Raw genomic sequence first — 25,795 nt, forward strand, 5'->3', positions numbered from 1 at the left:
TGCACAAAAAGAAAAAAGCTATGCTTAAGTACAGTAAAAATCCTTTAGCAATATTTAATCATCTCAAAATGAAGAATCCAGTACTAACCACTTACACATGGTAGCAAAACATGGTAGCCAATGGAAATGCTGTGTTCCATTGATGTTTTTGGTTGTCAGGGCTGGGAATGAAGTCATAAGAGTTAACTGCGTTCACGTTAAACATTCAGATATATAATAATAGTGCATTATACAGTGTTTTGCACATTTAAACATCATGTAATCACATCCACAGATAGTAGTTAGAGAGTAATGTGTTTACAGGACTGATTTAATGAGATTATAATAGATAGAAGTGCATAGTATCTATATAATAGATATTATCTATATAATAGATAGAATCTGCATAAAATTACTGCTTTTAGCATTTTAAATTCTGAATACAGGCTTGGTGAGGCTCTCTCGACTTTCCATAAAATGCAACATTACATCACAGAGCTTAAAAAACATTGATTGCAGACGAAAGATGACGACAAATCACAAATTTTCAGCTTTTCAGCTTTATTGTCAAAGATATTTGAGCACTTTCTACTGTTTATAGAAAGGGTTTAGAGATTCAGTTCACCTTTTGAGTCAGAACTATAGAGTCTTTATCAATTCTACCTTTTCTTTTTCTCACCTTCGTTCCTGTTGTCAATCAGCATTAGATGGCACTAATAATAAAATAAACGAACAAAGATAACGATATCTGGAGTATCTTTTTTGCTTTAGTATGAAAACTATGACTAGTCAGGAAGTATACTAGAAAAAATGACTAGCCATGCATTTCCTTATGCCAATAGAACAATCTGGAACTGTGATGGGAGACGATGGCAGGCCTGTGGTGGAATGAACTTCAGGGGAGCTGATGATGAGGATCAATGGGAGGAAAAACGTGGGGAATTTCACTGATTTCACTGGTTTCAGTCTCTTATTTTCTCTGTTTTCACTTCTTCACCTTGCCCTGGGCAGCCACGGCCTCCATGGCCTTGCGCACCGTCTCCTCATCCCCGAGGAACTGCATGGGCTTTATAGGCTTCAGGTCCTTGTCCAGCTCGTAGACGATGGGAATGCCAGTGGGCAGGTTGAGCTCCATGATAGCTGCATCTGTCATACCTGAAGAGACAGAACAACGACCAGGTTAAGCGTGTCAGTCAGTCATTAACTGAGCTTAAGGCTTATTGTCCATTTAATACAACCTGAAATTAAAAGAAGTCAGGAAAATATGAACACTTTTATTTTATTGCTTTTTGTACATATAAATCTATTTTTGCATTTCAATCTTGCAAAACATTACTGCCAAAAAATACACAAGAAACTATCAAGCAACAGTTGCAACACATTTAAAACAAGTGTGAAACCAAGTTTATGAAACCTATATATGAAAACACTACACGTTAACAAATTGATGTATTTCTACAAAGAAATTTTAACTTTAACACAGAACATTGCTTTAAATACAGCACCCTATGTGACAGTTTATTAGTGACAGTAAATGAGTAAAAGTGTTTATCACTAGCATTAGCATCAGCCACTAACCGCAATGCTGGCTCTTTTGTCGTTCAGAGGTGAGTATATCAGACTGAAGTCTGAGTGTAAACCGCTAGCTGATAGCGCCCTGGCTTACTATAACACTCAGGGTTCCTCAGTCTTGCACTATTGGGTGACATTTATGTCCCGCTAGCACTGCGCTTAGCAGCTAATGCTAATGCTGCTGCACCCAGCCTTAGTGCTGGAGAAACTACACTACAATCTCACCCTTATACAAAATATTGGAAATTTAAGCTTACTGTAAATAAACCGAAACGCTTTACTCACCCAAATAAACAGTTTTTAGGAGAGAAATTTGTGTAGATTAACATTAAAAACATTTTTTTGTTAAATTAAATTAAATTTGTTTTCTAAGGCACTTCCCCCTGCTTCCCAATTAGAAGAGAAACATGGCTCACTTCCTTGTAGGCATCCTTACTAGTGTTGCTTAATTGCCTTATAATTTGGTGTGCTTTACGTATGACAATAGACTAGAAAATAGACGTTAATTGATAGTGCACCTTATAATCCAGTGCACATTGTATTCCAGACAATACGGTAGATTCTGTTGGTATTTTTTAACAGTGGAAGCCAGCATTGTAGCACAGCAGTCTAAAAATAGTTATTGCAGTATACTATACAGTAGGGGTGCTTTAAAACAAAAGTAAAATTCTGGTAAAGTTGCTATAGGGGTTAGACAAAATATTTTGTAGATATTGCAATATATTGTATAATTTTTGTTTGCGAAACATGATCGATATGTGAGGTCTTTTTATTAATTTTTTTCCCATTTTCTTCCCAATTTACACGGCCAAAAACCCACTCATTAGCACTGCCCCCATCACTAGTGATGCCCCAACACCAGGAGGGTGAAGACTAGCACACGCCTCCTCCGATACATGTGAAGTCAGACTCCGTTTCTTTTTGAACTGCTGATGATGCAGCATTACCGAGCAGCATCACAGCGCTAACGCTCGGAGGAAAGCGCAGCGACTCGGTTCTGATACATCAGCTCACAGATGCAGCCTTGTGCTGATCCACATCATCCTAGGAGTGATGAGGGGAAAGAAAGCGCCATCTATTGTACTGTACCCACCCAGAGAGACCAAGACCAGTTGTGCTCTCTCAGTGCTGTGGCAGCTAATGGTTAGCTGCATGAACAGGATTCGGACAGGCGATCTACTGATCATAGTGGTCAGAGCAGCGCTATGAACCACTCGGAGCCCCAAAATGGATATTTTTATTGAAACATAGGTGCTCTATACTCCTCTTCAGTAACAGATGCCATGACATATCAAAGAGAAATGTCTTGCAATATATTGTGTAACACAGAATATTCATGATTAATTCAATTAATTTGAATTACAGTTTTAATGCGATTTTCAAAATGGAGTAATCACGATTTTAAATACGGACATTTTATCTTTTTACTCTAAAACACCCAAAACGCTCCTCATTTCTGAAGTGTTTATCTGTCTTACCTTGGTTACCGGCGCCTCCCACAGACTAACCCGTGCATATTTTCTAAACATTTATCCGAGGACTGTGTCAAAAGTTCTGGACCAGTGCTGGAATTTTTTTCGGTATGAGCTCAAACACCCAGTGGAATTAATCGTATATTTAGCTAGAAATAAACCAGCTTCTAAAAACTGCAGCATCATCACTCTCCGGTGAGAATCCCTGATTAATTGTGGAAAACAATAATAATCTCTCCTTCACACTTTCTTCTGTGACTCGTTTAGTGTGTACATTAGGTGAGCACGTGATATAAAAATGCATGGGCATGTTTTGAATCATTGATTCACTAAATGAGTCGACTCAACCCAAAGCGTGTGAACTTTAAAAAAAAAAGTAAACCTTGTTTTGACCCATTTCTTTGTCATCTGTAGTTTGACATTTAGTAGGGGGTAAAATAATCGATTATAATCGAAAATCTGATTTTTTGTGAAAAAATCAAAGATTATTTTTTAGGCCATAATCACCCAGCACTATCACAGAATTACAGTATCGTGATATCAATATTACTGCGGCCAACCTATCGTGATATTATCGTATCATACGATGCCCTGTGATTCCCGCCCCTAGTAGCCACTCATTTTGCTAACTAGTTTAATACTGTACTGCCATTCTGAAGCTGCTTCATGTAACTGTTACTGGCAGCGTTCCTTCTGCAACTTGTTGGATTAAAGTTTATTCTGTGCCATATGATGCCCATATGTTGCCTATGTGGCCTCCTGTGTGCACATATAAACATGATAAGATAGAGTGTAAATTGTTGAAGTGGCCCTGACCTTTCCTTGACCTCTGTGCCCTTTAGCTCCTCTCCCTCCACTTCAGTAAAAGCAGTGTACAGAGAATGCAGGACCTTCTGCAGAAAGGTCGCGGCTGTAACGGGAATCTAGCCCATGGCCTTTTCCTCTGTGTGTGAGGGGGGACTATTATTAGGCACACTGTCATCTGGGAATGTTAAAGCCTCAAGCTCAGACTTACAGTATTCCGCTATACTACGTGTCTGAGGGGCTGTATAACCCGTCAGAGGGTGGATTATTGCACCAGTTGTTCGATTTGAGCCTTGTGTAATGTCAGATTTGCAATATATGATGTACAACTTTGGAAAAAATGAAGAGATCACTTCAGTTTCTGAATCAGTTTCTCTGATTTTGCTATTTATAGGTTTATGTTTGAGTAAAATGAACATTGTTCTTTTATTCTATAAACTACAGACAACATTTCTCCCAAATTCCACATAAAAATATTCTCATTTAGAGCATTTATTTGCAGAAAATGAGAAATGACTGAAATAACAAAAAAGATGCAGAGTTTTCTGACCTCAAATAATGCAAAGAAAACAATATTCATATTCATAAAGTTTTAAGGAGTTCAGAAATAATCAATATTTGGTGGAATAACCCTGGTTGGTTTTTAATCAGTTTTTTCATCTTGGCATCATGTTCTCCTCCACCAGTCTTACACACTGCTTTTGGATAACTTTATGCTGCTTTACTCCTGGTGCAAAAAAATCAAGCAGTTCAGTTTGGTGGTTTGATGTGGTCGTCCATCTTCCTCTTGATTATATTCCAGAGGTTTTTAGACTTAAAGAAACTCATCATTTGTAAGTGGTTTCTTATTTTTTCCCAGAGCTATATATGTCCCTAAATCAAGAGTGGTGTTTCCATATACACTACAGTACACATAGTAAATAAATAGTGAAGTGATCTATCAGACTATGAAGAACACATAAGGAATCATGTAGTAACTTAAAAACATTTGGTTAAACAAACCAAAATACTCTGTGAAGAAGCTTTTAGGTGCTCTTATCTGGGGAGCTGTAACTCTGATAAACTTATCCTGTATAACAAAGGAAACTCCCGCTCTTCCTTTCCTGGGGCGGTCCTGATAAGTGCCAGTTCCATCATCATTTCAACGTTTTTCAGGGTCTTTTTGCAACTGCACTTGAGAATACATTTAAAGTTCTAGGATTTTTTCTGATTGACTGATCTTTCTTACCTATTTATTTCTTAACTTAGGTATGTACTTATTGCTTCTCATAATCTGGATTAGAACATTACTCAAATATTTACTATTCACTGTTTACCTGTAGCACTACCTCTTCACTAGAGTTCAGCACAGCTGTTAACTGAAAGCCTGAATTACAGGTGACTACCTCATAAAACTGACTGAGAAAATCCAGCAGAGATCTGCAGAACTGATCATCTGAACAAGAGGTGCTATTTGAGTAATTTGAACAATTCCATAAATATTTATTCATAGTTTGGATGACTTTAGTATTAATCTACAATGCAAAACATTTCAAAATAATGAAAAATCATGTCAAACTTTTTTTTTACTTTATATGGCTATATACAGCTCTGTATATCACTTGATTTGATTTTATCAAATTGAAAACCTCTGGAATATAATCAAGAGGAAGATGGATGATCACAAACCATCAAACCACCAAACTGAACTGCTTGAATTTTTACACCAGGAGTAAAGCAGCATAAAGTTATCCAAAAGCAGTGTGTAAGACTGGTGGAGGAGAACATGATGCCAAGAAGCATTAAACTATGAATAAAAACCAGTGCTGTATATTACATTTTCTTAGAAAAAACAGAATGCCAATAGAATGTACCCTCCAAGTGCTTGACGATTCCACGCAGACTGTTGCCGTGTGCAGCGATGAGGACGTTCTTGCCGGCCTTGATCTCGGGAACGATGACGTCATTCCAGAAAGGCAGGGCACGACCGATGGTGTCCTTCAGACTCTCACAGGTGGGCAACTCACCTTCCTTCAGACCCTTGTAGCGTCTTGACTGGAGAAAGAGTTTAACGCAATCTAATCATGAAGGTATACATCAATGAATACATCTCACACACTGTGGTATCGTCCATTATGTAATCAAGGGTAAAACTTTCCTGACATCTACTAAAAGTATAAATTACATTATTTAAAGTTTATTTTTCTTTTGCGACAATTCTCCCTAAGACTTGCCCCTCAATTAAACTTCGTGAAGTCACTGCTTCATTACTCCACATGGTGGCGCTATAATCAAATGAATAGGGTAAACTTGTGCTAAAGAGTATTAGTTGTGAAATTCTGTGAAACTGACACCAATGAATCTATTGATTATTTAGGAGTATTTTATCCTCTTAAGTAGAACAGATGCCATTAAGTATTATAAAGCAATTGATTTGCGATATATCTAGAATCACACTTAAGATTAGTCAGTAACTATATTGGAAATAAATACTTCATTTTATTCAGTGGTTAACCTTAATCCACCTTAATGGCACACTTTTCTACAGGAAGGGCACAAGGGTACTCATAGATGGGCAGTCATTAAAACACATTAACAGCATTTCTTAATCTAAAGAGGGCACATCATGAATTCATTTATTGATTAACTGTATTGATTAAGGGAGAACTAGCAAGCTGATCTAGTTTTTCATTTCAGCTTTTCACAAACAGAATTTAAGAAACATGAAAAGTTGAACCTTCTTTTGATTTTTAGATTTGTCCATTTTTGTTTTTTGTAACACAAATCTGTTGGTATAATCCAACTTTAAGTGATGCTTGTTTTTAATCATTTGGTCACGGAAGGGGCGGTTGTCACCCCTGCCACCCCTGCTTCCTTTGCTGCCCCCCTCTCTTGACTCCGCCAGTGTTTTAGTCTTTCTGGTTTAGCTGATTTTTTACTAAATCATATATTTTTCTATATTTTAAATACATATCTTACCTCACTGATGATCTTGTGGTAGGCATGATCTTTGTCCATGGGGGGAGGTGGGATATCAAAGGACCGTCTCCAGATTTTCACCTGCTCCTCGCCGTGCTTGGCCGCCGTCTCCGCCTTGTTTAGACCCGTCAGGCCACCGTAGTGGCGCTCGTTCAGGCGCCAGGTGCGTATCACGGGCAGCCACATCTGGTCCGTACCCTCCATGATGGTCCACAGGGTCTTGATGGCACGCTTCAGCACGGAGGTGTAGCACACGTCGAACTTGAGGCCTGCATCCTTCACGGCTTGAGCGCCTCGCTTGGCCTCCTCCACGCCCTTCTCGCTGAGGTCGGCGTCGAACCAGCCGCAGAATCGGTTCTCCTGGTTCCACGAGCTTTCACCGTGGCGCACGATGACCAGACGATAAGCAGCAGCCATACTTACAGTGTATATATGTATGTATATGTGTGTGATTGTGTTTTTATTCTACTAATGATGACCACCTTATTATCAAAACCCTCTCCAATCCAGCCCTCCCTGCTGTTGAGTCCTCTCTGCACACTGTGACAGTGAGCTCTGGGAATCTACATGCTCTTTTTATAGCATTTTGGAATGTGGATTCCAGAGACCCCATGCTCTGAACCAATCAGACAGCTTATCTCTGGATGGACACCAAAGAGCAACCAGTTAGACGCAGCCGTTTTTGAGGGTGGGCCGGATATCTGCTCACTGTAAGGGCAAAGGTTATCCACAGATTTAAAATAGCAACATGACTTTTAAACCGAGGGCCATGGAATAAAGGTGGAAATATCATAGTTAGGCTATCAGAACTCAGAAGGCTTAATATGAGGGTTCACAACAGTTGGTAATAGTTACTAATAGTTACTATCAGCATTTAAAAAAAATGTTAAAGTAGTTAGTAGTAGTAGTTAAATACCTGACTCCTAAAGAGAGCACTTAAAAATGATGAGTTTCTTTGATTTTACCAAGTTAGAAAAAACTCTGGAAAATAATCAAGAGGAAGCCATCAAACCAAACTGAACTGCATGAATTTTTGCACCAGGAGTAAAGCAGCATAAAGTTATCCAAAAGCAGTGTGTAAGACTGGTGGAGGAGAACATGATGCCAAGATGCATGAAAAAATAAAGTACCAGTCAAAAGTTTGGACACACCTGTTCTCATGTCCTCTTTAATGTGTTTTTTTTTCTTTTTGTATTTTTTAAAATATATGCATTGTAAATGTATTATTGAAGACATTAAAGCTATAGTGTCTTTAATAATAATAATAACTACAAGAAACCTCTGACCTTATCATTAATAAGGGTTTCTCCACCAAGCACTAAGTCAAATTTTGCTTGATAATCAAATGTTTTCTGGATTTTTGGGATATTCTGTTTCTCTCTGTTAAAACAAATCTACCCTAAAAATGGTAAGTTATATATTTGGTATATGGTAAGTTATATATTATACTTATACAGAATCAGCATGGGATCAAACCGTTATTTTCTCCACTGTTGATTTAATGTAGGTTTTTCAGGAGAGTTAACATGAGAATAAGATCAGTAGTGATGCTTTGGAGCCAATCACTAAAACCTCTCCTCCCCGTGTGCTGACCACTGCGAATAGCGTGAGTCATCAAATATAGAGGTCAGCAGAATTCCTGTGAGTCTCTTCACTGTGTAACTCTTTCTGTACTCAGCAAAGCCCAGTTTCTGCTCCGGCACTCCCCATCCTCACACATATCCTCACATCACACAGAGAGAACTGGACCAGCGGTAAAAATAAAGAAAAATATATGCAAAGAACAAAGAATCCCTCAGGAAACACTGAGCTCTGATGTTCCAGGCTGTATATATAGAAATGCTGTTTTTGGGGTGGTCTTAAATTTGTATAATTTTACAGTTTTCAGTAATTCCTTCCAATATAAGATGCGTCAAAGCAAAATAAATGTATGTATGAATTGCTAAAACTGTGGAGATCAATTATGATTCAAAAACTAAATTAAATTAATTGAAAAATGAGAACCCAGGTTTAACCGTTTAACGTCTCAACAAGAAAAAGTGTAATGGAATATCTTTATTTCAATTTTTTTTTTTTTTGGTGTAATAATCAATTAATCAATCAATCATTTTTTTTATTTTCACTCGGGAATGCAATAAAAGTGACCCTCATTTACAGTGCAGCTGAGCATTTACAAATGAAAAGGAATTGAAAATATTTAATAAGAAATTAGAAATAAAAAGGAACAAAATTATAAAAAAATAATAAACAAAAGAAATTCAAAATTAATAAAAATATAAAATTCTAAAAGTACCATAAAAAACACATCAAAAGTAAATAATTTATAAAATATAAAATAAAGAAAAGATAATAATAGTAAAAGTAAAGTAAAATGATAAGAACGATAAGAACATAGGAATCAAAATGAAAACTAGAATAAAACAAAGAAAAGAAATAAATACAATTATTTAAAAAATAAAAAATTAATATTTAAAACAATGTGTGTTTCTGTCTGTTTAAAGTACCCTGTTTATTTAAATTTGCATGTCTATCAAAGTATAAAATAGCACTTTTATAAAAATATCTGGACACAAACCACAAAAGATTAAAACTACATAATTCCTTTAATCAAAATGTCTGAAACTACACTAGTTTTAGACCACTGCAATGTCATCCTACCAATGACTTTATTACTGCTTATTAGTTATCCTGTTATAACTCTTATAATTCTCTAATTCTTCACTTCTCTGCTGAAACTGAGACTCAGTTCTTAATCATGTTAATAATCTGAGCTAAAGGCTAAAGCTGCTGTTTCCATGTGGGTCAGCCAGACGTCTTCCTGTAGCAGTTTTTTGTCTCCAGTTTCTAAGAGTCTTTATTTGAAGGTGTAGGAAACAGTACTCACCACTCTCTGACTTCATCTGTAATTTCTCTAAAGAAAAGAAAGAACTTCTACTTTTAATAGTTACAGAGTTCTCTGTGTTTTATCTGAGTCTTTTTCTAGTTATTATGATGGTGAAATTGTGAATGTGCTGTAAGTGTGTAAATGTGTAAATACTGCTGCAGTAGAGAGTAACAGCAGTAACGCTAATCTGTTCCACCACTACAGCTTTACTACAGATAAAGAGTTTGGAAATTGACATTTTTTAAAATCCGTTTCCAAAGCTCTTTTTTTCCAATACAAAATCTGTCATTTTAAAGTGACTTTTAATATCCTTAGCTAAGAAATATATTCTAATTATATGGTCAACCCCTTACGTTATATCTGTTTCTGATTAACTCAAACGTGTATATTTTTGCTGATTATGGCAACAGTCGTTTTAAACTGGCATTTTTTATATTTCATTCTTTATTTTCATGTTTTTACTGCTTTATATGTACTCTGATAACTATCAGCCTGTGTTCCCAAGATAATCTGCACTTGATGCACTCAGATAATCCTGACTTTGTGTGCAAAGAAAATATAAATTACTGTTAAAAAAGTTTAATAGCATAAATAAATGTTAAATTACTATTTGATAAACAACAGGCCACTGTTGCCCTTTCTATTTATTTTAACTGTTTGTAACTACTGATTAATGTTTTTTAAAGTATTTATATAAAATTGTATAAACTATTTCTAAACCTTTATAAAGGAGCCTTATTTTAAAGTGTTTTACATGGATGACGTCTAAGTTTACATTACTTCTGATGTAAGAGATTCTAAATGACATTTTTGATTTTAATTGCTTGACTAATTCAATCAATCAATCAATCAATCAATCAATCAAACTTTATTTTCACTCGGGAAGAAACATTGAGGGTGACCCTCATTTACAATGTTGCCGAGCATTTATAACATCAAAGGGATTGAACACATTTAAGGATAATTTGGAAATAATAAGAAATAAAATAGTAAAAAATAAATAATTAAGAAAATAAATAAATAAAAGTATACATTTTAAATCAACATTTAATAAAAAATATATATATGTAAAACAAAAAATTCTAAAATACCATAAAAAAAAACAAATTTGACATAAATATAAAAAATGTATAAAATATAAAATAAGTAAATAGATAATAGTAGAAGTAAAGTAAAATATTAAAAATGATAAGTGATTAAATGAGTAATTGATCAGCTTCAGCAGAGTATTCAGGGAAATGCTTTAAAATACTCTTAATTCCTGCTGATTTGAGTTTACTGCAAGTACTGAAACAACAGCATATGATACACAAGCTTAATCAGAGCCATAACTGAAAGATAAGGAGTGCACATGTACCAGTTTTACAAGCTCTGCTAGACTCAGCTTATCCCACCGTCATATTTGGTGCAGTCAGTGATACATCACCCCAGACTTCACAAAACCGGGCCAAGCTTCTGGACTGTGCATTAAATATTCTCAGCACTATCCTGCCTGCACGTCCCAGCTCTGTGATACCATATACTCTACTGTAATATCCTTTAAACTCAAGAAAATGTGGAAATAGAGGAGTTTAAACTCCTTAAATTCCTTAATTATAGGCATGCCTATTCATGTATTCATTTATATATGCCAATACAATCTTGTAATTTTATTCCTCTTATTAATAGTATCAGAATTACACAGAAATACACACTTTATACACTTATTTATGTATGTACTGTATGTCTGCACGTTTCTACCTATAGTCGTTCAGCCTTTGGCTGTAATACTCCTCATAACCAGCAGGGGCAGTGTTGTAATGTGGTGAGAATAGCACATTACTGTTATTACAGTCTGTCTGCATTGGAAGCTGCATCTGCATAGCCTATAATAATGCAGACATGCACATTGATTCAAACAGCTTAAGACTGAGAAAGAAAAGAGTTAAATTAAATTTAAGATCAATAAGAATAGTAATTATGATTTAAAGAATGCAGAAGTTGCAATAAAGCTGTTTGTATCCATATTCATGTAGCTATATCTGTCATATTTTGTCCATTTTTAGATTTTGTTGAGATTTCCTGTTGTTCGGACACTGTGCATGCTTTGTATATGCTCTGAAATGCTCTGGAATAACTCTTTACTCTTTACTCTTTTTACCCTTTTACATTTTATTTGGTTCAAAGTTTTAGTTAAAAATAATTTTGCCTTCTCCTATAAATTCACCATATTGGAGATGTTTATTACATGTTTATTACACATCATTAGACAGACGATATGCAGCAAATGACCAGAAAAATATCATAATTGCATTTTATATACAACTTATATCTAAGTTGGGCCCTCTTTTTCTCGTTTTTTCTGTACGGTACCCTTTTTCCTTTGCTGTGTTTTTCTTTCTATCCTGCTCTCCCTCTCGCCCTCCCTTTCTGTTCCTCTCTCTCTCTCTCTCTCTCTATTTTTCTCTCTCCTCCCTCCCTCTTGCTCTCTCCCTACCTCTCGCTCTCTCTCTCTCTCTCTCTCTCTCCTATCGATCCTGCATAGTCAGAGTTTAGAAAATCACTTGCGTCAGACCTCCCCTTCCTGGCTATATAAGCTGCGACGGGACTGCAGCAAGAGCAGCAGCTCAGTTTTTTGTAGGCTGACTGCAGGAAGAGTCAAAGGGACAGAGCATCCCGTCCTCGCAGTCATGAGTAGCTCCGGTTACGACCCCTACTTCTCCTCCTCCTGCTACAAGCGCTGGTATGTGGAGAGCAGCCCCAGGGCTCCGGCTCGCAGCCGCTCCCGTACCATCTACACCAGCCACGCCGCGCCGCTGCCCTCGGCCCGGCTGCACTATGCCTCCCCCGGCCGTACCTCGTCCTCCTCCCTGCTGCTGAGCAACCCGGCCCATTCGGTGGAGCTGGACCTGTGCCAGGCAGCTCAGGTCAGCTCCGAGTTTAGGCAAGTGCGCACCCAGGAGAAGGCCCAGCTCCAGGAGCTGAACGACCGCTTCGCCGGCTTCATCGAGCGGGTCCACGAGCTGGAGCAGCAGAACCGTGCCTTGGAATCCGAGCTGCTGCTACTCCGCCAGAGGCATGGAGAACCATCTCGTCTCCGGGCCCTGTACGAGCAAGAGGCCCGAACCCTGAGGGCCGCGGTGGACGAGGCGCGTTTGGAGAAGCAGGCCGCCCTCAGTCAGAGGGACCACATGGAGGACACCCTGAGAAACCTGCAGGGTCACTACGAAAAGGAGGTGCTGGCCCGCGAAGACGCCGAGGCCAAGCTCCTGGAGGCCAGGAAGGAGGCGGACGAGGGTGCTCTGTCCCAAGTAGAGCTAGAGAAGAGGGTCAACACTCTGCTGGACGAGCTGGCCTTCCTCAAGAAGATCCACGAGGGCGAGATCTCCGAGCTCCAGGTGCAGATCCAATACGGGGCGCAGATCGCCGTTGAGACCGAGGCGACCAAACCCGACCTCTCCAGCGCTCTGAGGGACATCCGTTCGCAGTACGAGAGGCTGGCGGCACGAAACATGCAGGCGGCTGAAGACTGGTTCCGCGGCAAAGTGGGGCACCTGACCGAGAGCGTCGCCCACCACAGCGAAGCGGTAAGGAGCTCCAAGGACGAGGCGGGAGAGTACCGCCGTCAGCTGCAGGCCTGCGTCTTGGAGATTGATGCGTGCAAAAGCCTTAACGACTCTCTGGAGAAGCAGCTGAGAGACGTGGAAGACAAGCAGAGTGCAGAGATCGCAGCAATGCAGGTCAGTCAGTCATCTTATCCTCTGTTCTCTTCTAAGTTCTGAAGTTTAGCTCAAATCATGTAGATTTAATCTTGAAAAGGTAGTTTTTAAAAGTATTATTTTACTGTTCTAACAGACATTTGTAATATTCATATGATTGCAATGCTGTTCTACAGGACACAATCAACGAGCTAGAAAACGAGCTAAGAGCGACTAAAGGTGAGATGGCCAGGTATCTCAAGGAATACCAGGATCTGCTCAATGTCAAGATGGCCCTCGATATTGAAATAGCTGCATACAGGTAGGAAACCCAGCATGGAGTTAAACGAACCTCTTTTCAGACAATTATATCCATGAAAATAGCATTATACTGTGTTACTAATTTTATAATTGAAGTTTTATGTATGTTTCAACAGGAAGCTCCTAGAAGGCGAGGAGTCCCGCTTCAACGTGGGCATGGGCGTAGGCATGGGCGTGGCAGGAGGTTTGGCCAGTGCTTACTCGATTGGCCCCGCCTACTCTCGGCCCATGTTCACTATGCAGTCCACGGTGAGCTCTGGCGCCCCCTATCTGCTCGGCTCTCGCCTGATCAGCTCCACTCTCTCAGCTATGCCACCACGAGTGGAAAAGGAGGAGGAAGAGGAGGAGGAAGCGGAGGAGGAAGAGAAGGAAGAAGAAGAAGAGGAAGAAGGAGAAAAGGAGGAGGAGAAGGCAGGAGAAGAGGAGGAAGAGGAAAAGGAGGGGGAAGAGGAGGAGGAAGCTAAAGAGGAAGAGCAGGAGGAAGAAGAAGAGAAAGAAGGAGGTAAGCAAGCAGGCAAGCAGGCGCCTTGTGTTTCAGAGCAGAGCACTTTCTTTTAATTGTGTTTTAACAGCCTGCCAGAACAGCAGCTCATAAATTACTTTACTTGCTCTTGTGTTGCAGAGGGTGAAGAGGTGGAGGAGGCAGCAGCCGAGGCAGCAGAAGAGGAGGAGGAGGAGGAAAAGGAAGGAGAAAAAGAAGAAGGAGAGGAAGGAGAAGGAGAGGAGGCTGAAGAAGGTAAGGACGAGGAGGAAGGAGCAGAGAAAGAAGAAGCAGAAGAAGAAGCTGCTGCTGCTGAGGAAGAGGAGGAAAAAGAAAAGGAGGAGAAGGAGCAGGAGGAAGCCGCCGGTGGTGAGGAAGAAGGAGCAGAAGAGGCTGCAGGAGAGGGAGAGGAGGAGGAAGAGGGAGAGAAAGAGGAAGATAAGGAGGAGGAGGCCGAGGCAGAGTCAGAAAAAGATAAAGGTGAGGCAGCCGCAGAACCAGAGAGCGAGGACACAGAACCAGCAGCCCCAGCTGAGAAGCAGAAACCCGAGGTAAAGAAGGAAAAAGCAGAACCTGAACCGGCTAAAGAAAAAGTGGAGGCAAAGCCAGAGCCAGCTAAAGAAAAGGCAAAGCAAGAGCCGGAGAAGCCCAAACCCAAGCCCAAAGAGAAGGCAGAGGCCGAAAAGCCAAAACCGAAAGACGAAGGCGACAAAGCCAAAGCCGAGGCCAAGGAGAGCCCAAAACCCGAGCCGGAGAAGAAGAAGAAAGAAGAGGAGAAGCCTAAAGCAAAGAAGTAAGCTCTGCTATTTCAGACAGAACAGAAACTTCAACTCTCTGCACTTGTTTGCAGAGAGGGTGCAATCCAATGATGTCCGAGTTTAGAATAAGCTATAAATGCTCTGAAAACAGGCTGGATGTATGCAATTTATGTAGGAGTGAAAGAAAGAGTGATATTTGAATGTCATGAGTTCACAAAGTCTGTCTGAATAAATGTGAAACTGCAAATGCAATAATAAATATGCTTCTGGAGCATCAAAAAAAGAGACTGGCCTGTTTTATTTCAGTATTATACAACCTAAGAGACACACATCATCGCATAAGACGAGATAACATAATATAACATAAGATAAGATCAGATAAAATCATCAAACAACCTTTATTTGAACTCGGTAGTGCGTTGAGGGTGACCCTCATTTACAATGTAGCCATACAGAGCAAACAAGGATTAAATTATATAGAAAAATATATGAACAATATATGTTTACAAAATTATAGAACAGAGCAAATATGAAAAACAGAAAATATATCATATATGCATGTATATATAATATGTAAAAATTGTAAAATATATATATTTAATATATAAATTAGATTAAAACAGTCATTATATCAAGTTATATCAACCATATATCTGTTAAACTCTGCTATTCTTTCTTTCTTTCTTTCTTTCTTTTTTTTATTCACAATCCATGTTCATTAATGCATCCTGAGAGAATTACAGTATATAATATGATATATGTTATATTATACAGGGTCTTCAGGGTCCCAGATAATGATTAAACCTAGTCTTAGATTACACAACATTTTAATCTGGACCTTTTTGATGAATTTAGCAAAGTAATCAACACATTTTAATAGTTCACAGATGCTTGTGTTACACATTGCACAAGTATTGCTTACAAATACGTCTACTATACAAACAGCATATTAAAATTTTACATTAACCCTTTCAGACCCTGCATTAATAGCAATTGACATTATGTGTTTTATTTTTTCTTGTGTATTTGTGCACTTAATACAGATTGAGAACTATTATTCAGAATAAACATTTATCACCCAATCAAACAGCAGCTTAGCCCTATCCACTAAATTGGAAAAATAAAAATCTACACACTGAAGGCAGTATCCTAGTGAATGAGTAAACACCACTTTATTATTTTACTGCATAGAAATGATTTGTATAATCATTTTGTGTAATAAATGTTATATAGGATACAAATAACAACGTCCAACAAATGATTCCAATACAAATAATATCTGTTTTATTTTTATTTATTTCTTTGTTATTTAATTAGGTACTGAGTCTTGTTTGAGTGCATTGCAGACAAAAGACAGAAATCAATACAGAAACAATCTTCTTATGTATTTATATTATATATATATTCAGCGTTAAAAGAGCCCTTCCAGTGTATAACCATATATATTAAATATTTTCTCACTTTTGAGAGAAATCTGTTAAAATTAGTTGTTATTTCTTTTTTTAGGAATTTTTTTTCATCAAATCAATGTGCGTTATTTATACATATATTTCATATATATTTATCACAGAAAACACTTAAACTAACTTAGTAACAATAGTAAAATAAATTATTTCGGTTCAAACTGGTTCTATATAAATAATAATTAATTTTCCCTGCTAACTATAGACTGAAGAAGTCTATTATTCACCAAGATGCAGTCTTAAATATTTCACAATAAAAAAAAACTGTTTAGATGCAGTTGTATTGATTTTTGTACATTTTACTGAATAGTTTTGTCTTTTTTTCTGTAAATGTATGTATATATATATATATATATATACATAAATTTAAACAGTATATATATACAGTACATAATATACATTATACTATACTGTTTGTAGTATAAAAAGTGAATAAATCAGTGTCTTATTAAAGTGAGCTACAGTAAATGAGGGGAGCCTGCAGTCAGTAATATAATGGGTTAATAATTGTGGACTAAATATGATTTTCTTTATTGTGTCCTTGGGCAAAGCTTTTAACCCCGAACTGTCCCAGATGGCGCTGCTCTGCCAGGAACGCTGTGCTCCTGCCAGATTGACCAATCAGTCATACAGAAACACGTCCTGTCCTTTTATATATATCAAAGTGGTCTTTCCATATACTACATGTTACCTAAACTGTAATATATTATTATTATCTTATACATACATCCTCTGGATATATGTAGATATAAGTATATTCACATATAATGTACATGTTTTTAGCATGAATATTTATATTGTATTATATCCTGCATTCATATATATATATAGACATATATACTACAAACATTTTAAAACACCCTCATTGTTTAGTAGTGCAGTAGCTACTGTTCTTTATGACCCAGGCAATCTGCTTTATTATTTAATCTTTATCTTATTAATGACTTTATTACTGCAGTTCTTCACCTGTGTCACGTCTGGTGCTGTTAGCTTCTCTGTCCCTTCCACACCAAGCTCTAACGGAGGTTCTCAGGTCAACAACTACACTACCCAGAATGCACCACCCGCTGACATCACGCACTCACCTGATCACGTGACATCTCACCTGCTTCCTCCAGGAAGTCCCGAATACTGATTACTGGCACTATAAAGGTGCACGTCAGACAAACACCCAGGCCGCGTATTGTAGGTTTGTGTATTACCTGGACTGTGTTTTCACTACTGCCTCTTGGATTACCTCTGATATTGGATCTCTCGTGTATGAACTCTGGACTGTCTCTCGTTTATGGTATGGTTTTGTCTTCATTGCCCTGTTTACTGGTGATCACCCATTTTTCTGTATCGACTACGATTACATCTATTTATTGTTTTAATAAACTTTATGTACTTTTATCAGTATCTGCACGTGTCTGCAATTCTGTACAAACCATGACAGAATACGCGGCCGTTCAAGATCAGATAGCGGATACTGAGGCTATTAAATCTGGTTTAGCCAACCAGGGGAGGATACTCGGTCAGCACCAGCAAACGCTCGCTGGTGTGACCCAAGCTGTTTCTGAGCTAGCCCGCCAGCAAACCACGCAGCAGCAACAACTTACTGAGCTGTTAGCTCACCTCAGAGGCTTAACTGAGCCTAGCCCTAGCCCTTTAGCTAACACCAGTGTGCCCAACGCTAAATCCTCTGTGCCTGGTTTTTCTGTGTGTAAACCGGAGATTTTTGATGGGAATCCGGAAAAATGCAGCGGTTTTCTTTTACAATGCTCCGTGTTTTTCAGTAATTCACCACCTACAAACGATAATGCTAAGATCGGTTTTATTATCTCCCGGCTTTCTGGTAAGGCACTAGAGTGGGCAACAGCTATTTGGGAGGAAGTTTCTGGGGCTAGTTACACTGACTTTTTGGCCACTTTTTGCTCAGTTTTTGATCATTCGCGTTATGGACAGTCTAATGGAGAACTTTTGCTGGCTCTTAAGCAAGGTCAGAAGCCGGTGGCTTCCTACGCTTTGGAGTTCCGCACTCTTGCAGCTGGAAGTGGGTGGAATAACGCTGCTTTGATCAACGTGTTCAGATGCGGACTTAACCCAGATATACAGAGGGAGTTTGCCTGCAGAGATGATTAACTGACTCTGGACCAGCTCATCTCACTATCTATCCGGTTGGATCAACTTCTCTCGCGCTGCCCCAAGACCAGCCCTTGCGCTCAACACACTCCTGTGACTCTGCCCCGCACCCCCACACCAGAGAAAGCTGCGCTGTCGGCCCCAGAGCCCATGGACATCCAGAAAACCCGGTTAACTCCAGAGGAGCGACAGCGCCGTGTCAGGCTTCGTTTATGCCTTTATTGTGGGGAGGCCGGTAATTTCAAGGCTGAGTGTGGTCTCCTGACCCGACCTGTGAAAGCTCCAGCCCTGGGACAGCGCGTGGAGTGCTCTCCACGCGCTAACGTGGTACGTAAGAAAAACACAATTCTTCGTTCTAAATGTTTTACCAGTAAATATTGTATTGCCTGATGGTATGCTCTCTGTCTCAGCGCTTATAGACTCCGGGTCGGAAGGGAACTTCATCAGTCTGGACCTGGTTAAGGAGCATAACGTACCCACCCGAGAACTCCTGCGTCCTTTATCCATTCATGCTGTGGACGGGAAGACTGTTCGCTCCAAACCTGTTACTCTACAGACACTACCCATCACCCTGCAAGCCAGCGCTCTTCATTTTGAGGAACTGCCACTTTTCGTGCTTCCCTGCACCGAGCACCCTGTGATCCTGGGCATGCCATGGCTGAAAACCCACGATCCCACTGTCTCCTGGCGCGATGGGGATATCACGGTTTGGTCTTCTCACTGTCATGAACATTGTTTAGCCTTAGATAGTCTTATCATTCAGTCCACTTCTGTAGAAAGTCCTGAGGTTTCTGATCCTATTGTTATACCCGCTGAATATTCAGATTTTTTAGAGGTGTTTAGCAAGGATAACGCTACTAAATTACCTCCGCATCGCTCTTATGATTGTGCTATCGACTACCCCCTACCCCCTCACTCTCGATGAGGAAAAGGCTATGAACGATTATGTTACCGAAGCGTTAGCTCAGGGTTTCATTCGGCCGTCAAAGTCCCCTGTCGGTTCGGGGTTTTTCTTTGTAAAGAAAAAGGACGGGGGACTGAGACCCTGTATTGATTATAGAGGTTTGAATGCCATAACTAAGAAGTTTGCTTACCCTTTGCCCCTCATTCCTTGTGCTCTCGAGCAACTACGTCAGGCCTCTTACTTTACCAAGCTTGATCTGCGTAGTGCGTATAATCTGATTCGCATTAGAGAGGGGGATGAGTGGAAAACAGCGTTCACTACCACCAATGGCCACTACGAGTATTTGGTTATGAGCTATGGTCTCGCTAACGCCCCCGCAGTATTTCAGTCATTTATGAATGACATATTTAGGGACATGATTGGAAAACACGTCACTCTTTTTATAGATGACATTTTGATTTATTCCCCCGATCTTGAATCGCATGTTCAACACGTTCGTTCGGTTCTTCAAAGGCTATTGGAGAACAATCTTTATGCTAAGGCCGAGAAATGCGAGTTCCACCTTCAGCGAGTCGCATTTCTCGGCTATGTCATCAGCTCCCAGGGAGTTCTTATGGATGACTCTAAGGTAGACGCCGTAACTAGTTGGCCTGTTCCCCAATCCATCAAAGACCTCAAACGTTTCGTAGGGTTCGCGAATTTTTACAGGTGTTTCATACGAAACTTTAGCAGTATAGCTGCCCCACTTACAACACTCACTAAGAATGCCACCAAAATTCTTAAGTGGTCCCCTGAAGCTAACCAAGCTTTCCAGAAGTTAAAAGCCGCCTTCGTTTCTGCCCCCATTCTCAAACATCCTAATCCTGACCTACCCTTTGTAGTTGAAGTCAATGCTTCTAATACTGGTATAGGAGCAGTTCTCTCCCAACGCAGCGGTTCACCGCCTAAACTACATCCCATAGCCTTTTTCTCGCGGAAAATGTCACCAGCGGAGCGTAATTATGGGATAGGGGATAGAGAGCTGCTGGCTGTTAAACTTGCTCTAGAGGAGTGGCGTCACTGGCTGGAAGGTGCTGCACATCCATTCACCGTTCTAACTGATCACAAGAACCTAGAATATCTCCATACAGCTAAACGCCTAAACCCCCGTCAAGCTCGTTGGTCATTGTTTTTCTCTCGCTTCAATTTTTCTATCTCGTTTCGTCCAGGCAACCGTAATACTAAGGCTGATGCCTTATCCCGTGTTTTCAGTTCCCCAGACGACACATGCCGCGCTTCCGAGCCTGAACACATTCTGCCACCCACTGTTGCAGCTATTAGATGGGAACTAGATGACCTCATTCAGCAGAGTCTAACTAACACACAACCTCCGGAGGGTTGTCCTCCTCACAAGATTTATGTACCCGAACAATTTCGTGATCAACTCATTGGCTGGGCACATGCTGCCCTTACTTCTGGTCACCCTGGTGTTACACGTACGCTACAACTAATCTCAGCTCGGTATTGGTGGGAAACCATGCGAGCTGACATTCAAGCTTTCGTAGTTTCATGTTCAGTCTGCGCACAATGCAAAACACCCAAAACCCTTCCAGCTGGTAAACTATGTCCTCTGCCTGTTCCTGAAAGACCATGGTCTCACATAGCTGTAGATTTCGTTACTGATTTACCCGAATCTGAAGGTTACACTACTATCCTTACAGTTGTAGACAGATTTTCTAGGGGGGTTAAATTTATCCCTTTTCCTGCACTACCTAATGCTCTTCAGACAGCCCAAGCTATATACACACACACATTTTCAGACATTTTGGGGTCCCGGAGGACATTTTGTCAGATAGAGGTCCTCAATTTACTTCCCGGGTGTGGAAATCGTTCTTTGAACACTTAGGTGTACACGTGAGTCTCACTTCTGGGTTTCACCCCACTAGCAACGGTCAATGTGAGAGAGTAAACCAGGAGTTGGGAAAGTTTTTAAGGCTATACTGCTTTAAACATACATCACGCACTCACCTGATTACGTGACATCTCACCTGCTTCCTCCAGGAAGTCCCGAATACTGATTACTGGCACTATAAAGGTGCACGCCAGACAAACACCCACGCCGCGTATTGTAGGTTCTACTCATTACAAAGCGTTACTTTATCTCTTGTCTCAGTTTATCTTGTGTATGACCTTGCCTTTGTTTTCTCGACGCCGATTATTGGCTTTTGCCTCTGATACTGGATTGCTTGTGTATTACCTGGACTGTGTTTTCACTACTGCCTCTTGGATTACCTCTGACATTGGATCTCTCGTGTATGAACTCTGGACTGTTTCTCGTTTATGGTATGGTTTTGTCTTCATTGCTCTGTTTACTGGTGATTACCCATTTTTCTGTATCGACTACGATTACATCTATTTATTGTTTTAATAAACTTTATATACTTTTATCAGTATCTGCACGTGTCTCCAATTCTGTACAAACCATGACAACCTGTCAGAGTATTTCTAATTATCTAATTCTTCTCTTCAGTTCTGCTGAAACTGAGACTCAGGCCTTAATCATGTTAATAATCTGAGCTAAAGGCTAAAGCTGCTGTTTCCATGTGGGTCAGCCAGACGTCTTCCTGTAGCGGTTTTTTGTCTCCAGTTTCTAAGAGTCTTTATTTGAAGGTGTAGGAAACAGTACTCACCGCTCTCTGACTTCATCTGTAATTTCTCTAAAGAAAAGAAAGAACTTCTACTTTTAATAGTTTTAACAGAGTTCTCTGTGTTTTATCTGAGTCTTTTTCTAGTTATTATGATGGTGAAATTGTGAATGTGCTGTAAGTGTGTAAGTGTGTAAATGCTGCTGCAGTAAAGAGTAACAGCAGTAACATTATCTGTTCCAGCACTACAGCTTTACTACAGACAGAGGCTTTAAAAATTATAATTCTAAAATGTAATATCCATTTCCAAAGATAGAATAATTTATATTACTGCATACTAGCTTTAAGCTGTTAGCAAAAAAAACTGTTTGCTCAAAAACAAACTTAATTGTTAGTTTTTTAAACAATATACCCTTTTTCAGATGTATTATCTATTTATTATATATTATATATTAGTAGTATTATATATTATTTAGCCCTGAAAAGCCCATTTAGGTTACTGAATTTTGTGCCAATTTAGGTTATTCATTGGACCTTTCCTAAATTACAATAGTGTATAATTCCTATTCGTTTCATATTGAACAGTTTGTTCAAATATTTACATATATTATTTTACCTTTAATGGCCATATATAGGTAGGTGCATCTAAAAAAAACAGAATACCATTGTTTCAGTAATTCAGTTTGAAATGTAAAACTCATATATTATGTAGATGTATTATACAGAGTGATCTATTTGAAGCATTTATTTATTTTGAAAACCCAAAATATAGTGTCTCAGAAAATTAGAATATTACAGAAGACCTATTGGTACTTTTGTCAGTGTAGGCAATGCAGTGTTTTCCCGGAAAATCTTACAGCACTTCATGCTTTCCTCTGCTGACAACTTTTATGGAGATGTTGATTTCATTTTCCAGCAGGACTAGGCACACTGCCCACACTGAGTACCAAAAGTACCAATTGGTCTTATATAAAAAATATTCTAATTTTCTGAGACACTGATTTTAGGGTTTTCATTGGCTGTAAGCCGTAATCATTAACAATAAAATAAATAAACATTTTAAATAGATCAGTCTGTGTTTAATACATCTATATAATAAATGCGTTTTACATTTTAAACTGAATTACTGAAATAAAGTAACTTTTCAATATTCATTTTAATTTTTTTGCACCTGTATCTTGCACCTGTATATATATATAACAATCTCAAATATGTACATCCCTGTAGATTTAATTCACCTGTGGAAAATGAACAGTAAAGTAAACTACACTCTTTTTTGTTCTCAAAGGTACACACAATTGTACCCTCAAAGGTACAATACTGGTTTTTACAGGGACAGATTTGTTACCTCTGAAGTACAAAGTAATTTCTAACAGCAATAAGTACTATTTTATTATTAAAGATTGGTACCATTAAACCTGCAGCCAAATGGTACATTCAGTATTCTGTATCACTGTACTGATAAACTATATATATTTTAATTGGACATTTTTTTATTTGAAAGCCAGACAATTTTGGATTATCAAGTTTTTGAGCCATAATTAGTTGATGATAATGTTTATAATCTTTATAATCTTTACTGGCACAAAAACATGGGTACAAAAAAGGACTTTCACTGAAAGGTACTTTTTTGTACCTCAATATAAGGTACAGCCCCAGCGACAAGCTTTATACTCTTTTAAGTACAAATCTGTACTCACTTTTCTTAGTGTGTATATACAATACCTGTAATATGTTCTGATTTTGCCTGCAGCAGTGTACGCCACCTATTGGAATCTGGAAGTGAAAAGTGCAAGTCATGTCTGTCACTGCTCTCATTAATGCAGCTGTTTCATACACAGGTCAGGTCTTAATTTATCAAAAAATTATTATAGAAATCTATATAATCGTGTACATAAACCTGCAGTATATACACTCAGTGGGGAGCTGATTAAGAACAGCTTCTTTGTCTGTGATAAAATGCTTCATCAGTAACTTTACTGCAGAGAACTGCAGGTACACAGACTCGTGACTTACTTTATATGTATCTGGTTCATGAGCTTACTGTACTTTTGTCCTTGTTCATATAACTGCACTTTACTGCGTTTGGCTCAGGCTGTGTCAAATACATTTGTCAGTTGTCACTAAAGTGTCCTCTAGGGTGGCAAAAAAGAGACAAGGTGCTTTATTGGCTGAATTTTTTGAGGGGAAAGAGTGATTGCTATGGTGCCTTTTCTTGTAATAAATTATGAATATGTGCCTCTAGATACAAAAAAAATAATAATATGCCTTATTTTATACTGTTAAATACTGAATATAATGCTTAAGAATTTAAAACATCTAAAACATCAGAGTTTAAATCACAAATAAAATGAAAGGCAGCAGAAAGAAGAAAAAATCTTATAATATCTATAATATCTGCCCCAAAAATAATTTAGAACAATAGTAAATTTCCAAAAAAAACTAAACAAAAAAAATATAAACAAATCCTTCTCAAACAACAGTTTATATAGTTACACATTATACTATTTCTATATTTATCTATATATATTTTTATACTTTTAGCATTCTTTTAAACACACACATTGATCTAGCATTTCTAACAGCACTCTCCATCTTATTCCATAATCTTATTCCTTGAATTACAGTACACCGCTCCTTCAGACTATAGTTCAAAATGTAGGTTTTACAAACATCTCTATCCCCTTAGGATTATAACAACTCTTTTTCTTTCCAAAATTTTATTGAATGCTTGAACTTAATGTATTTTTATGAGCCTTATTTCAATAATTTCAACTGATAAAACAGTGTATTTGATGGATGACTGTAATGTTTTCTGGTGATAATTCTTAATTTTTAATAGGCTGTAGACAGCGGTTCATTAGTGCTTTGTATTGAAATACAGCATAAAAAACACGCTATGTATTTTATAACTTTTTGTAAAGCCAAAAGCTTTAGTTTGTCGTTTTTTTTTCTTTTTTACAATGTAGTTGGTTTAGTATAGCTGGATGTTCTTCGTTGTATGTTGTTTTACCTCATTTTTGTTAGGCTATTCTTTATTTAGCTAGTCTTTTGTTGTTTGTTTTCTAGTCATAGCTTTGAATTATAATTTGTTAGTTTTCTTTATGTCATCTATTAAAACCTCCTTACATTTGCATCCTTCCTTCAAGTTGCTCTTCTATAGAATCACTGAAAGACCCATTTGTAGCACCTTTACTTTTTAAGAGTGTAGGCCTATCTATAATGTTAAGAGATGTTCTTAGCTAGCTCTCATATTAGCATGCAACTGAAAACAGCACTTTTACATATGGCAATACTCAAATTCTGAATTAAATTCTATATTTTAATTTTGTTGTGTGAAATGACTTCATGCACTCATTCACTTTACCAGCCTTAAGATATTATACCACTAAATTTGTACTACTGTTATACAGGTTCTGTTTATATTTGCACTGTCATTCCGTCTTCATCCCCCATCACTATTGCATTATTGTCTTGTGTCTTTTGTCCCAAGTATGTCTATCTGTGTATATGTATGTCTGTCTTTTGTATTGTACATATAGTGTCTTCCATTATTTTATATTTATAATATTATTTTCTGAACTTGCTCTAACTTTTGGGAAGGAGAGGAACATAATTCAGTTCTCTGTATGTCTTGTACATATGCAGTACTGACAATAAAACTACTTGACTTGAATTGGCTAAATATAATGGGTTTATTTGGAAAAACTTGTTGCCAACCTGACTGTCCAGTAATCATTATACTGCATCATTTATGCATAAATGCTAGTTTTTGCT

General features: G+C 38.4%; 2 protein-coding genes across 2 annotated transcripts; one reads left to right on the forward strand and one right to left on the reverse strand.

Moving 5' to 3' along the window:
• Positions 1 to 776: 776 nt before the first annotated feature.
• Positions 777 to 7,347, reverse strand: pgam2 (phosphoglycerate mutase 2 (muscle)). Its single transcript, XM_022666520.2, has 3 exons — positions 6,786 to 7,347; positions 5,681 to 5,861; positions 777 to 1,134 (listed from the first exon to the last, which is right to left on the reverse strand). Exons 1-3 carry the CDS (start codon positions 7,200 to 7,202, stop codon positions 965 to 967), a joined length of 768 nt encoding a protein of 255 aa, XP_022522241.2. The 5' UTR covers positions 7,203 to 7,347; the 3' UTR covers positions 777 to 964.
• Positions 7,348 to 12,216: 4,869 nt separating this feature from the next.
• On the forward strand, positions 12,217 to 15,191 carry nefla (neurofilament light chain a). Its single transcript, XM_049466745.1, has 4 exons — positions 12,217 to 13,388; positions 13,544 to 13,668; positions 13,784 to 14,169; positions 14,290 to 15,191. The coding sequence occupies exons 1-4, from the start codon at positions 12,339 to 12,341 to the stop codon at positions 14,943 to 14,945; spliced, it is 2,217 nt and encodes a 738-aa protein (XP_049322702.1). The 5' UTR covers positions 12,217 to 12,338; the 3' UTR covers positions 14,946 to 15,191.
• The last annotated feature ends 10,604 nt before the right edge of the window (positions 15,192 to 25,795 follow it).

Source organism: Astyanax mexicanus, chromosome 17, assembly GCF_023375975.1.
Source record: "Astyanax mexicanus isolate ESR-SI-001 chromosome 17, AstMex3_surface, whole genome shotgun sequence".
Taxonomy (NCBI): domain Eukaryota; kingdom Metazoa; phylum Chordata; class Actinopteri; order Characiformes; family Acestrorhamphidae; genus Astyanax; species Astyanax mexicanus.